Consider the following 15,053-nt stretch of genomic DNA (forward strand, 5'->3'; position numbering starts at 1 on the left):
TTCTTTCTGTTCCCTTTTCTACGCATGTGCCTGTGTGTGGCTCACCTGTGCACAGAGCATGGTGTCCTGAGATAACTCTAGCTACCGCCACCCCTGTGATTTGATTTTACAAGTACATATACCAAGTAGCAAAGCTCAAGTTGCAGCTTCTTTTCTGGTCACTGAGGCTACATTTGCAGGTACCAGGGATGGCTACACTTTCACCTCACTGATAATCTTAGAAAAGTTCACCAAATGACTCTCATAAGACTCTAAATAAAGCCAGGAATAAGATATATGGAGGATCAACATTAAAGGAGGGGGAAGGGATTTTACTTTCTTGAAAAAGAAGCTCTTTTTTGAGTAAATATATTGATAAAGAAAGATAACTAAAATAGTAAAGAGCTCTAAAAAGGAGATTTCCCTTGAGATGTTAGAGCAAACATCAAGGTGTGATAGGTGTCCATACCTGAAGAGCCTTTAAACTGTGGGCATTCCTTTTTAATGTGCCCTTCTCTTCCACAAATAAAACAACGCTTTTCTCTTAAGTCTTTGTCATCCTGTCTCTTCCATTTTTCCACTGGTGGTCTGAGGATCTTCTCCCTCCCCAGGTCAGCGGCTGCCCGCACTGGCTTGGCTTTCTGAGGTGTGCACTGTATGGGCTTATCTTCTTTTGTTGACACCTCCCTTTCTGTGTATTTGTTGTGAATTTCTTTGTCCTCTTTGCTTCTTTTTTCCTTGTTCTCAGGGTATCTTTGGTTCAGGGCATCTTCCTGATCTCGCCGCCGTCTCACTCTGTAGAAGACATCATATTAGTACCAAAAATCTAAACAGAAGCCTAACAAAATATTAAGGCAATTCCCAAAATATTAAGGCAATTCTAGATTTAAGAGATAACCAGGAATAGAAAGTTTAAAAGGAAAAGCAAGAACCTAAATGAAAATCCATCTTCTCTATTAAGACGTTCCCTCAGGGTTTAAGGGTGCAGTTTTTCTTTTTCATTTTCAAAGTTGCTCTAGTGCTGTAAAACCAATAACTGCAATTAGTGGCACTCCTTGGTTGAATGCCTACTTTGACACTGATGTAATGAAAGGCAAATCATACTTGGAGTGATTTCTTGAATGGCCTTTCTGGCACATTAGCATTCTTTCTTTACTAGGCACTGGAAATTTTAGATGTGAAGGCTTAAATTCACAAAGGAACAATGGTTATAAGATTTATATTCTCAAAACGTCAAAATCATTTCTCCCTTGTCCTAATAATCACCGATTTTTGAGTAATGAAGAAAAGGACTGAAAAAAAGGGCTTCTCAAATTCCAGATGGTAACCTAATTTGAGCACCAAGTTTCAAAATATTACCGTACAGTTAAAAACACCACCACTACACCATTACTGTACAGTTAAAAACACCATTACTGTTACCACTACATTACTGTACAGTTAAAAACACTATTACTGTTACCACTACATTACTGTATGGTTAAAAACACCATTACTGTTACCACTACATTACTGTACAGTTAAAAACACCATTACTGTTACCACTACATTACTGTACAGTTAAAAACACCATTACTATACACCACTACACCATTTACTGTACAGTTAAAAACACCATTACTATACACCACTACACCATTTACTGTACAGTTAAAAACACCATTACTGTACAGTTAAAAACACCATTACTGTACACCACTACACCATTTACTGTACAGTTAAAAACACCATTACTGTACAGTTAAAAACACCATTACTGTACAGTTAAAAACACCATTACTGTTACCACTACACCATTTGCTGTACAGTTAAAAACACCATTACTGTACACCCTACACCATTTACTGTACAGTTAAAAACACCATTACTGCACACCACTACACCACTTACTGTACAGTTAAAAACACCATTACTGTACACCCTACACCATTTGCTGTACAGTTAAAAACACCATTACTGTACAGTTAAAAACACCATTACTGTTACCACTATATTACTGTACAGTTAAAAACACCATTACTATATAGTTAACAACACCATTACTGTTACCACTACATTACTGTACAATTAAAAACACCACCAAAACAACGTGTCCCAGGCAAGAAAGCAAAAACATGTTTCTCTTCCCTCCCCATAAACACCACCAGAAGAAAGCATGGTGACTAAACTGCGTGGCTTACCTACTCACAACAATTATTGAGGGTTAAGTGGAATACAAACAAAGAGTGTTAAAATCCAGTGAACTGTTTGTGAATATAAATCCCAACGTGCTGAACAGGTACTGTACATTAGAAACGTCACTGAGCTCCTGAAGGAGCTCCCTTGACTGTTCACTGACTGAAATGATTCTGAACTTCTCACTACTGTAAAAAGGAAGAATTTTTGTTTCCTCTTTTCACCATGTTGGCAAGACTGGTCTTGAACTCCTAGCCTCAAGTGATCCGCCCACCTTGGCCTTCCAAAGTGCTGGGATTACAGGTGTGAGCTACTACACCTGGCTTTTTTTTTGAGACAGAATCTCGCTCTGTTGCCCAGGCTGGAGTGCAATGGTGTGATCTCGGCTCACTGCAATCTCTGCCTCCTGGGGTTCAAGCGATTCTCCAGCCTCAGCCTCCCGAGTAGCTGGGATTACAGGCACCCACCACCATGCCTGGCTAATTTTTAGTAGAGATAGGTCACCATGTTGGTCAGGCTGGTCTTAAACTCCTGACCTCAGGTGATCCACTCGCCTCGGCCTCCCAAAGTGCTGGGATTACAGGCGTGAACCACTGCACCTGGCCTAAAGTCACGTTTTAAATCACTTCATTTCATTAAAAAATAAAAAAACTTAAATGTATCTGAAAACTGCTGGATTTCACACAAGTGTATTTTCTTTGTTATAATAGTACCTCATTTAAAAATTGGGACATTAAGAAAATAAAAACACAACCACCCCTTCTGAACATTTACTTACTTTCTCCTCATAGGACAGTCTTTCATAAAGTGTCCGATTTTCCCACAAATTCGACAACATCTATCATTTGGGGCCAGCTCTCCTTCAGTTAACACATCTGGATCAAAAAAGTATTCCTAGAAGAACATAAATATATAAAAGTCTGAACTATTCATGTGAGATTGGAACACAAAACTTGATATTAAACAGTCATCTTACAATTCAATGTTGATAAAACATTACTTTTAATAAATATTATTTATACTGCTTAATTCCAAACAAAATCTAAAACCATCAAGGTCTAACTCAGGATAGTTTTAACTAAATCCATTTTTGTTTATTTCTTTTAGTCATGCAGAGCACTCATGAGCCCGAACCCTAAAGGTTTAAGCACACTTCTAAAGAAGCGGATTACACATCCCTGTGAGTCAGTTTTCCCAGGATGTGGGAGGGAGTTGAGGCCAGGTACAAAGGCTTTGTCTCCTTATCACATGAAAAGGCTAAAACCTAAAGAATTGAGAAACATGATTTGCATTACACAGATCATATTGAAGAAAAGAAAAAAAAAAAACTATGTGTTGCTACTTCGCTTAGTTGTGGCTACTGAAGGAAAAATAACACAACAAAGGAAAGATAATGGTCTAGCCTGTAGCCTCTTTGTACTAGAATTAAGGTGGAGGCCAGCAACATGAGCATCCCCAGGGAGCTCGCTGGAAAAGCAGTCTTGAGCCTGATCTTAGACTTCCTGAATCAGAATCTGCACTTTAACAAAATCCTCAGGTGATTTGTTCTAACAAGTTTCAGAAGCACTGGTGTAGAAGCCACATCAATATCTAGCAAAAACCAGATGTACAGATGTGATCAAACACTGAATGTGCCTATAAAACAAAACACTTATGCTAAATTTTAAATGTCTTCCCTGGGAGGAGAGAGGGAATAGGGGGTTGTTGGTCAAAGGGTACAAAGTTTCAGATACACAGGAGGAATAAGTTTTGAGATCTGTTGCACAGCAGGGTGACTATAGTCAATAACAGTGCATATTTCAAGATAATTAAGAGTAAATCTCAAATGTCTCCCCACAAAAAATGGTGAGGTGATAGATATATGTTAATTAACTTGAATTCATCATTCCATATACATGTATCAAATCATCACGTTGTGCTCCCTAAATTATATGTCAATTAAAAATAACATTAAAAAGTCTTTATAAGGAAATTAATGCAGAAAAACATAACATTATTCTTAACAAGACCATCTAGTCCCTAGCCATTTTTCTCTCACTGAAGTTATTTTTTTGACACAATTCTGCTTTGTTTTCAATAAATGTGGTTCCTTAAAAACTCGAGTATCAAGTTATATGAGAAGAGATACCTGTCTGCTACAGGAAGCACTGTTATCCCCCTAGTCCCAGCAGAAGATTTACTACTTTTTGCAAGCAGATTGGAAAATCTAGATTCTAGATATGTACAAACTGGGCTTGGCCAAGGCCGGCATCCAGCCAAACACTGGCGGAACAGCAATGCACCTATGAAGGCTAGCACAGATAACCAGGAAAAAAAAAAGGTATCAAAGAGGAAAACAAGAATGGAACAACCTTAAATCCATCTTCTCTATCAGGAAGCTACCTCAGGCGTTAGAATGTAGCTTTACTTTCCTTCTGTTTTCAAAGTTGCTCTAGAGCTAGTACATGTTTCCCTGGTGCCATGTTACAAGGAAAAGCAGCAGCAGCAAAATTAATAATTTTTCTACCCAAACTCCAATTCTTGCTATTTCTCTCTATTCTGATGGCCTTTACCCAGGGATGTTTAAGAAAAAGGGGGGCTCTGGGAATTATTCTGTACTATAGTCATTTATTTTGGCTAGACTCACCGACTTTCTAAATATTTAAGTTACTACTGAAGTGATGTGTACATATTAGGCACCTTTTTTTTTTTTTTTTTTTTTGGGTATTTTCAACAGACACTTACCATTTTTGAGGGGTAGTCCTTTGGAAATCCCTTGACAGGAATACCAAATACTCTTCTACCATTGATAAAAGCCTTCATTATAAAATTTGTCACTAAAAAGAAGAGTAAGAACTCAATGAGGTGGGTTAAAAGGAAAAGAGATTGTGTTACAAATGACAAACTACCTGGGCCTGGTGGTGCCCGTTATTGTAACACTCTGGGAGGCTGGGGTAGGAGGATCGCTTGAGCCCAGGAGTTTGAGACCAGCCTGGGCAACAAAAGCAAGACCCTGTCTCTATTATAAAAGTAAATAAGTAAGTAAAATAAAAAATAAAATGACAAATGAAGTAACTTACTTTTCCTTGATAATCCAGCTCCAAGATTATGATTCAAATCAAAGGGATCTAGGCAAAAAAATTTAAGAGCAAATAAGGTAATCAAATAGAAAATGCCACCATTCATGCAATAAGTGAAGTTCATAAAACAAGACAAGGATATCATCTACTTTGCTTATCATTAATAAGTTTTAAATTCACATCATAGAAAAGAAGTGCAAAAAAAAGTTTTAAATGACACCTGTTAAATGAGCTTAAAAGTTATAATAAAGCGAAGCAATACTTATTCCTAAACATAAGGCAAGTTTTTCCACTACAGTGTTCATCAGAATAGAGGGTACTGCTTTACATTTAAATCATTATAAAGCTCTTTATGTTACGACTGGCTGCCTATTTTTGAACAAAATACTGTTTGCAGAAGACACATTAGCCTGATATTACTTAATGACACTAGTTTTGGATGTATATAGAAGTTATAAATACATTTAAAACATTTTAGCACTAAATGTTCCCACTATGTAACAAGTTTCTTAAAGATCACTTTAGAAAATAATTCATCATGGAGTTTACAAAACACACTTATAAGATAAAACACACAGAAATATACATCTGTCCCAGTGGCATGCCATTGGCTACCTGGATCTCGGGATACAATTTCCAGTAAAAGCTTAATACAGACTCTCATTTGATCTTATATGTCTGCATCTCCGTCTGCATCTCAAACATCTTACATAGCTGTATATATGATGTGTTTTGGAATATTGTTTGTTAAATAACCTAGGAAATGGTAGGAATGATGAAGCTAATGTCAAAGATGTATGAGAGGTCTGAATAAACTGTCTCATGAAATAAATGGGGTTAAAAGCACTATTTCTAAACCCAAATACTGTTTTATAAGTGATCTAAAATAATATACACCCATAATGATTCATAATTTAGACATTATGTGTAGATCTCTAACTTCTATTTTTTACATCCCTAAAACAATATTCAAGAAGGCGAAGAGAAAAAAGTGATGACCTTTTTTCGGGAATCCTCTTTCTGAGAAAATGAAGGACTGCATGGATATAGTATACACCAGAGAAGTAAAAAGAGGCATCGTCCACTAGCCAGTTACGCTGCTAGCGAACAGTAACAGGTGTACCAGATTGAGATTGAGCCTAAGTTTATCGAAGTATAGGACCCTTCCTTCAGCTTAACCCTGCAATAATCACTGCTAGGAGAAGGTTACCTTCATCAGTTTGGTCATTCTTTCTTCAAGTGATTTTTATATGTGCATGTGTATTTTTGGTTATTTGCTTGGTGTAGTGGAGATACTACAATATTAGCTACTGTGCAGTTAAAGAAACTACTACTGGTTGGGTGCTGTGGCTCACGCCTGTAATCCCAGCACTTTGGGAGGCTGAGGTGGGCTAATCACCTGAGGTCAAGAGTTCGAGACCAGCCTGGCCAACATGGTGAAACACTGTCTCTACTAAAAATACAAAAATTAGCCAGGCGTGGTGGCGTACGCCTGTAGTCCCAGCTACTTTGGAGGCTGATGACAGGAGAATCCAGGAATGTGAACCCAGGAGGCGAAGGGTGCAGTGACCTGAGATCCTGCCATTACACTCCAGCCTGGGCGACACAGTGAGACTCCGTCCCCCACAAAAACAAAAGCAAATGACTACTATCACCACTGAAATGCCTTAATTCTAAAATAGCTGGTTATATGATTATGAATAAAGTCTTCTTTTTAGTTTAGCCTATTACTAACAGCTTGTCTGAAAGTAATGTAAAAATTAGAGGCAAAAGATAATAACCTTAAAAACTTAAAAAAGAATACATTAATAGGCTGGGTGCAGTGGCTCACAGCTGTAATCCCAGCACATTGGGAGGCGGAACTGGGCGGATCACCTGAGGTCAGGAGTTTGAAACTAGCCTAGCCAACATGGTGAAACCCTGTCTCTACTAAAAATACAAAAAAATTAGCCAGGCGTGGTGGCGCATGCCTGTAATCCCAGCTACTCGGGAGGCTGAGGCACGAGAATCACTTGAACTGGGGAGGTGGAGGTTGCAATGAGCCAAGACCGCGCCATTGTACTCCAGCCTGGAAGACAGAGCGAAACTGTCTTAAGAAAAAAAAAAGGAATACCTTAATAAGTGACAGATGATAAGAACTGCAGTGATAACAAAAAGGAGTAAGTCAAAAGTTCTATGTGTTTGACACATGAGATTTTAAAAAATCAAAACTGTATTTGTAACCCATGGTGACCTGCACTTCATTTTACAAAAGTTCATTGTATTTTAATACTGCCAATATGCAGAAATAATAATAAAACCACAACTTAGAATAGTCCATATTATTTATGTGATACAAATATATTTAAAAATTTAAAAATCTCATTAAAATTAAAAAAAATATATTTCTTAGGTCATTTCTCAACTAAGGCATTTAAATTCCATTTTGTCTCAAAATAAGAATCCCACAAATTGGAAATAAACAATCAACTATTAGCATCAACGGCTCCAATAGATCACTACCTTTAACAGAAAAAGAAAAGGTGGCCAGGCGCAGTGGCTCACGCCTGTAATCCCAGCACTTGGGGAGGCGGAGGTGGGTGATCACCTGAGATCAGGAGTTCGAGACCAGCCTGGCCAACATGGTGAAACCCCGTCTCTACTAGAAGTACAACAATTTAGCTGGTTGTGGTGGCAGGCGCCTGTAATCCCAACTACTCAGGTGGCTGAGGTAGGAGAATTGCTTGAACCTGGGAGGCGGAGGTTGCAGTGAGCTGAGATAGCGCTACTGCACTCCAGCCTGGGCAACAAGAGCGAAATTCCATCTCAAAAAATAAAAAAATAGAAAAAGAAAAGGCTTCCATATGGTCAAAATAAATGTCAAAATTTATGTACAATTACTTATAGGTGAACTCCATCAATAGCGAATGAAGATCTTGAAAATTCACTTAGTGGCACTCTTCAAACCCCCGAACAGGAAGGTTGTAAAAGTCCCACTTTCTTGAAGCTGCCTTATCACTACTGCTGCCTTATTCTTCAGTATGTTATGTGTCCAACAATAGTAAAAAATTTGTCATGGTGAAATGGCTTCAGTCATTTAAAAACAAATCTTTAGGCTGGAAAGAGACCAGTTGGCCTGGTATGGACAATGAGACTGGGGCACTGCACACCCCAAGCAGCTGGAAGAGCTCTGCAAGGAGGAAGAACAATGTCCTTATAGTTCAAGCTCTATAGTCTATTCAACTTCAAGTTTACTTGTATTCGTACCTTCAATAACAATGTATTTTGAGGTCCACTGTTTCTTAAAAGTTGTAAGCAGACTTTTTCTCCTGATGCTAATAACATGTTCTTTAAAATCAAATTCCTCCGTGTAGAAACGAAGAAGGCCCAACCATAACTGCCCAACAGATTCGGTATTTTTTCCACATTCTGGCCAATAGGCAGGCTAGAAATAGAAGGGAACAAGGGATACCATGGTCTTTAGTGAAGTGTTAATATCAACATTCATTTGTATCTTAGGGAGTAAATTTGGATTTATTTCTAATTAACTAGAGCTCAATTATACAACTTTTAATCTTTACTCTACGACTTGGAGATAGAAGCGCTCAAGAGTTTTCAGTGTCAAGTCTCAAAACACGTTAGTCGGAGGATCCAGAAATAGATTCTAAGAGCCTTGGTGATATGTAGGTTATTAGATCTCTTTAGTTCAGTGAAAATCTTTCTAAACTCTGGGTACAAAAACCACAGAACAAATATTCATTCACTTGGAATAAAGTTACTTAACCACTTGGAATTATTAGGCATTAAAGAAATACTAGATATAGTCCCTAGAGATTCACTTGGCTTAGTAAAAATATTTTCACATCAAAGAAAACATCTGTAAACACTATTTTTTTTTTTTACTATCATAAGATAAATAAATATAACAAGCAATAAAATAGTTGTTGGCCATCTACACTGTAGTATAGCTAATTTTTAGTCAAGGATATAGGAAAATCTTTACTCTTAAAATACGTACCAGTTCATCTATTTGATCAAAAAAATAAATATTCCAGCCATCAACAAATATTTCAGGTTTCTTTTCACCTTTGTATATCTGAAATTAATTTTTAAACTATTAGTATGGATTACAAACTTAATGCATTGATACAAAAACTTCTAGGAAAATAGGTAAAAAATTAACTACAGAACCACAGAATTTTCGAGGAGGAGAAAGGCTCAGAGATCACCCAGTTTTCCAGAGAAGAAATACAATTTCATTCATTAATACCTCTTGAAGGACAGGAATGACTGGTGGATTCCTCTGCTGGAGAAAATATAGCACCATAAGAGTATATGCATATGATGATAAGCTGCCTCTAGATGCATCACCAATATCACACATCTAGACGGAAGGAAAACAAAAAAGGAAAACAAAGAACAAAGGAAAGGTCTGTTTTCTGCTAACTTTGCATCCATTCTATTATCACTAAAAGTAAAGTGCATATGTTGAGGACTAATATAAAAATCACATTTTCAAAGGCAAAACCAACCCAACCTAGCAAAGCAGTGGACAGTTGGCTACACGCAAGTTCAGGTCATTGTATAAAATTCAGAACAAAATTTTAGCTTTCTTCATAGGGTCTCCCAAATAGCTATATGATGCATTTCACATGACTATAGTTCATTAAAAAATAGATTTATGTTTTCAACAGTGTTTAAAGATGCAATGAAATTTCCTGATAAGTCACAATAGGAAGCATACTCACCTTTGTAAATACTTTCATGGTATAGCACAAATACTTCACTCTGGGATCAATGGCGGAATAAGCAGATAAAAGCCTTGTGTTATGAAGGGCCTGTTAAAAGGAAATAACACTATAAGACTAACAATGAAGTGTAAAGGGTTTTTTTTGGGTTTTTTTTTTCTTTGTGGTAGTTGTTTTAAATAATGGAGATGGGATCTCACTATGTTGCCCAGGCTGGTCATGAACTCCTGGGCTCAAGTGATCCTCCCCCATCAGCCTCCCAAAGTGCTGGGATTACAAGCATGAGCCACCAGGCGAACCTAGATGAAAAGATTTTAAGCTGGAATATTCTAAATAGGTTTACAGTGTGATTCATTTTAGGAAGAAGGCATTTCAACTGAAATTAACCTTTTTTTTTTTTTTTTTCCCCTAAAGACAATCTTCATTAACTTACTAGACAATAATAAAGAATTATAAGTAACATCTGACCTCATGGCTTTTGTATGTCCTTGGTCTGAACATCTAGAAAATAAGGGCTGGCGAAATAAACAATCAGTTCCCTTTCAGTAGACATAAGATCTCTCTGCAAAAACACCCCCAAAGGGTCAGAGAGGTCCTATAAATCCCTGAAGCATATCTGAATTATCTTTGAATTCTCAGCCTCAGAACACTGCCAGGTTCACAGCAAGTAAGCATAACAACTCTTGAAAGATTGACTAAGATGAAATGAATGTCTTCTTTAACTTGAGGTTTCTGCAAGGTGAGACATTTGTTCCTTTATCTCTCTAAACAAAAAGCCTGAAAAAAACCTTACCAATGTGTTATACAAACTGATATCTACTTCCAGACCACTTCTCAAATGGAAGAACTTCACAATTGGCACCTTTGCTGTTGTAATAGGTAAGATGTTTCTCAGACCTAAGTTGGGAAATAAAATGTTATCATTAAATACAGCAGCTGGAGATATAAGTCACTCTTACGTTAATGTTTCAATATTAAATGGTGTAAACCTAACTTTGGCCTGTTTCATTGCATTCATTAGGACTCATCAAAGAATTCCGTTATTAACAAACATCTGGGAAGATTAGTCTGGCAAAGTTTACATTTATTAAACACATTGATACTAGAACTACAAGACTCAGTCACTCCCCTCTGGGAACTTACTGGATTGTATGTACACACATGTGTACATTCTCTCCATGTGACTATATCTAATTTGGAGAAAAGCCTAAGGGACAATCATCCTCCAAACAAGTTACTCACCTTAAAGCTAGAAGTTATGAAGTTAATAGGAATTAGTTTCAACAGGAGAGAGGAAACTGCCTGAGCTAAGCTTTGAAAAAGAGAGAAAAACCAGCAAAAATCGTGGCAGTTGAGGGAATTTACCAGGCAAGGCAAACTGTACACAAAAAGCGTAGATGCCTGAAATAGAATGGTATGTTCAGGGAAGTTCCAGAGAATTGTATAGGTTACAGAATGAACATGAGGGAATGGAATATGAGGCATAGGAGATGGTGGAGAAACTGGGAAGGGCCCAACTACAGAACATACACATTTTGCTAAGAATTATCCTTAGAATCAAAGAGGAGCCGATGAACTGGTCTAAGCTGGGAGGAATCACTGACCACATCTAGTTAGACAATACCCCTGGCAGTGGACAGACTGGAAGCACCAGGAATAGAGGCAGGGTGACCACTTATGAAAAATAACTGGGTGTGAACTTTCATGGTGGCATGGGAATACACGGCAGAAGCAAGGCACGTTTGAGAGCATCTGTAACTGGGTGGGGAGCAAGAGCTAATAAGAGAGGATCAGGGTTTTAAGAGTAAGTGCTACCACTTCCTGAGCACCTAATGCGTGATAGGGATATGTAAGACTCCTTTACAAACTTTACATTCTTAGGTTTATCACCCTCATCTGTAAGATGAGGAAACAGAGACCCAGAAAGATTCACAAGCTTAGGAATATGCAGCTGGTAAAATGTGGAGCTGGAATTCAAATCTAGGTAAGATTGACTCCTAACTTACACTGAACTTAGTGTGGGTCAGGCTAATTATCATTTCACCCGTTTTGTTGATTCCAAGGATGCCAATATCAACAACCATGAAAGAGGATTCAGAAGGAAGGGGAGATTAACAGAGTTGGTTGCTGCTGAAGCAAAGCAGTAAAGTGAAAGATAAGCTCATTCTGAGATGTCAGAGTTTGAGTTTCTACTGAGAGAGCTAAGTGGTGGTTTCTAGAAAGCAGATACATAGTAATCATATCATAGAACACAGGACAAAATAAGTATGTAGAAGACATTTCAGGAAAAAATCTGTGTGGCAGACACAGGAAATGAAACTTAATCTGATGGGGAAAGGGGGCAAGGAAGCTCATTTTGCTGAATACTTAGAATATGCTAGGCTTTGCACTTTAATGTATTATCGTTCTTAAACTCAAATGCCATAGAATTGTTATTTCCACTTTAGAGATGAGGAACTGAGTGCTTGTTATGGAGCTGAGTGACTTTCTGGGATTGCACAGCCAGCAAGGGGGAGATGGAATTTAAAACCAGAGTCTGATTCCAGAACCTCCACCTAGTATTTGCTATCCCACCTCTAAATTAGACAGGGCCCTTTTCTTCATATCCTTCCCATTCTGGAATTTGACACTGTTGATCGTTGTAACACTTCCAAGTCTAGGATTTATTCACAGCATATCTTCCCAGTTCCTTTTCAGTCTCTTTTCTTAATTTCTGTCTAGTCTCTTTCTCTCAATCTCTCTCTTTTTCTCCAAGGCTTTCAATACAAAAAACGGTTTTACTTTCATCTTCAATTCTGACTGGCAACCCAATATTTCTAATTGCTTTCTGGAATGTTAACTCTTGGAGATTATATGCTCATGGCAAACTAAACACTTCCACACAGGTGGTTCTCTGCAAATATTCCTGGTTCTCAAATACCCAGATATAGACCTCAGTCCTTACTTCCTACTTGTAGGTACCAAATCTAGGAAATTTTCCCACTTGGAATCTCTCATATCGTTTTCCTGTTAGTACCAGTGGCACCTTGGCTGAGGTCCTGCTGCCCTGTCATCTAGATTACACTTTCCCTAAAAGACCACACCAGCTGCCTAAAAACCTTATGTTATGCTTTTATTGGGTCCTTTCCCTCCTGAAGAAATTCCAGTGTTTCCAAATATCTATAAGACTTCACCTTATCTCCTAATATTTCCCATTTAAAAATCTCCAAATGTAGAGATTTTTACTCCAAATATTTCCCATTTAAAAATCTCCAAATCTCCAAAAATCTCCAATCTTCTCACTGCTCTCCAAAATATCCCACAGTCTCACATTCACATCTATGCACTTAGAAATGATTTCTTTTCCCATCCTTTTCAAATCGTATTCACCATCATCCAAGATCAGAGCAACCTCCATCTCTTCCATCAACCTCCCCTGTGCAACTCTTTCCCACATTCTCTCTTCTTAGAAGTTATTTAACTGAATATTACCTTACATCGTTACATAGTTTGGAAGATTACCTTACCTCTTAAGATATGGAAGCTTTCAAAAGAAAAACATATGGATTTTTTAACTTTTCCACCATCCCTAAGTATCTAACACAGTGTTGTGCACATAGGAGGCACCCAATAAAATACCTGGGGAGACTGTTTTAAAGATATGAAGTTTTAAACACAGCTCTCTAGTTGTTATGAAATTCTTGTTCCAGGCAATCTGCATTCCATTATTATTATACATCATCTGTGTGCCTAAGTCATTTCTAATCTAAAAATGATCTGTTTTTAACATTGTTCCTTCTTAGGAAATATATACTGAGGTATTTAGGGGAAAGGACATAATGTCTGCAGCTTAATCTCAAATGGTACAGGAAGAAATTGAGAGCAAGCAAAAGACGGAATGATGAATCAAATATGGAAAATGTTAATTGGTGGATCTGAATAAAAGCTATATGTGGAACTCTTTATGCAACTTTTGCTGCTTTCCTTTAAATGTGAAATTAAATTATTGCAAAACACAAAGTTATAAACCTAGCTCAATACTAAAAAATTAATAGTCATGCTAACTTAGTACTTTAGTTTCTTTGCACGACCTTCAAAACAAAACAAAACAAAACACATGATCTTTAGAGGTGGAATTCCCAAGTTAAGGGAAATGTTTACTTCAATGACCAAAGAAAAGTATGTGTGTATCTAGGTGTCAAGGCACGTTCATGCTGTGACTTAAAGTCTGTTCCTAACCAAAATGTACAAAAACTTTTCATGGACAGACCATGGATTTTAAGCTCCTGAGGACAGGGGCCATACATTGTTCACTTTCATTCTCAGTTCTTAGCACAGAAGTTTGCTGAACTACATTTTAAAAGAAGATTTTTCACTGTTAACGGTATCCACAGCTGCCATGACAACAAAAGGATATGTTAACAGCATTTGAAGTGTGTGCATGGTTTACAAAATCTATACATTTTATAGCTGTAAATACTCTAGAAATTACCCAGTTCAGTTTTCTCAATTTATCAATGAAAACAAGAGATCAGGCCAGGCGTAGTGGCTCACACCTGTAATCCCAGCACTTTGGGAGGCCAAGGCAGGAGGATCACTTGAGCCCAGGAGTTCAGAGACTAGCCTGGACAACCTAGCAAGATCCAATTTCTTAAAAAAAGAGATCACTTCAAGTGAACGACTTGTTCATGGTCACACACAGCTTGTTGAGCAGAACAGCTGCAAATTCAACCCACAAGCCCAGTCTGGGGTGCTTTCCTTGACACTTCACACCATCAGCAACTCCCACACTTTGACTTATACAATGCCAACAAAGGAAAAGAATTTACAGACTTTCTTGCCTGTCTGGTGCAGGCTTTGTCTTGAAATAAAACTGAGCTAGGCAACAATATGCACATAAATTATCACCAATTCCTCAGTCTTTCATACTTAAGCATACAAGATTTTAAAAAGACATTAATACTGTAATTATTCCATGAATGAGCCACTATACTGCTTCATGGCATTAGTAAACTCTAAATACGATTGGCCTTTCATGTCTGTGGGTCCTGCATCCCCATATCCAATCAAATACAAACCAAAAATATTTGAGGGAAAAAAGCAACTAATAAAAAAAACTAACGATACAACAATA

The 15,053-nt window shown here is 37.6% G+C and overlaps 1 protein-coding gene across 12 annotated transcripts in view; it reads right to left on the minus strand.

Annotated features, from left to right (window-relative positions):
* Nucleotides 1-15,053, minus strand: part of TUT7 (terminal uridylyl transferase 7) — a 65,521-nt gene that overhangs the window by 13,010 nt on the left and 37,458 nt on the right. For all 12 annotated transcript variants that reach the window (XR_012424832.1, XR_012424831.1, XM_005582075.4 and 9 more), the window contains 9 exons: nt 10,734-10,837; nt 9,941-10,030; nt 9,463-9,576; nt 9,211-9,288; nt 8,460-8,637; nt 5,214-5,261; nt 4,879-4,970; nt 2,933-3,048; nt 449-774 (listed from right to left, as the gene is read on the minus strand). Coding sequence is in view for 10 of the 12 variants with exons in the window: in XM_005582075.4 (XP_005582132.3) it covers nt 449-774; nt 2,933-3,048; nt 4,879-4,970; nt 5,214-5,261; nt 8,460-8,637; nt 9,211-9,288; nt 9,463-9,576; nt 9,941-10,030; nt 10,734-10,837 (1,146 nt within the window). In the remaining 2 variants the exon portion in view is untranslated. The remainder of the gene's footprint in view (nt 1-448; nt 775-2,932; nt 3,049-4,878; nt 4,971-5,213; nt 5,262-8,459; nt 8,638-9,210; nt 9,289-9,462; nt 9,577-9,940; nt 10,031-10,733; nt 10,838-15,053) is intronic.

This window comes from Macaca fascicularis, chromosome 15 (assembly GCF_037993035.2).
Source record: "Macaca fascicularis isolate 582-1 chromosome 15, T2T-MFA8v1.1".
In the NCBI taxonomy this organism is placed as follows: Eukaryota; Metazoa; Chordata; class Mammalia; order Primates; family Cercopithecidae; genus Macaca; species Macaca fascicularis.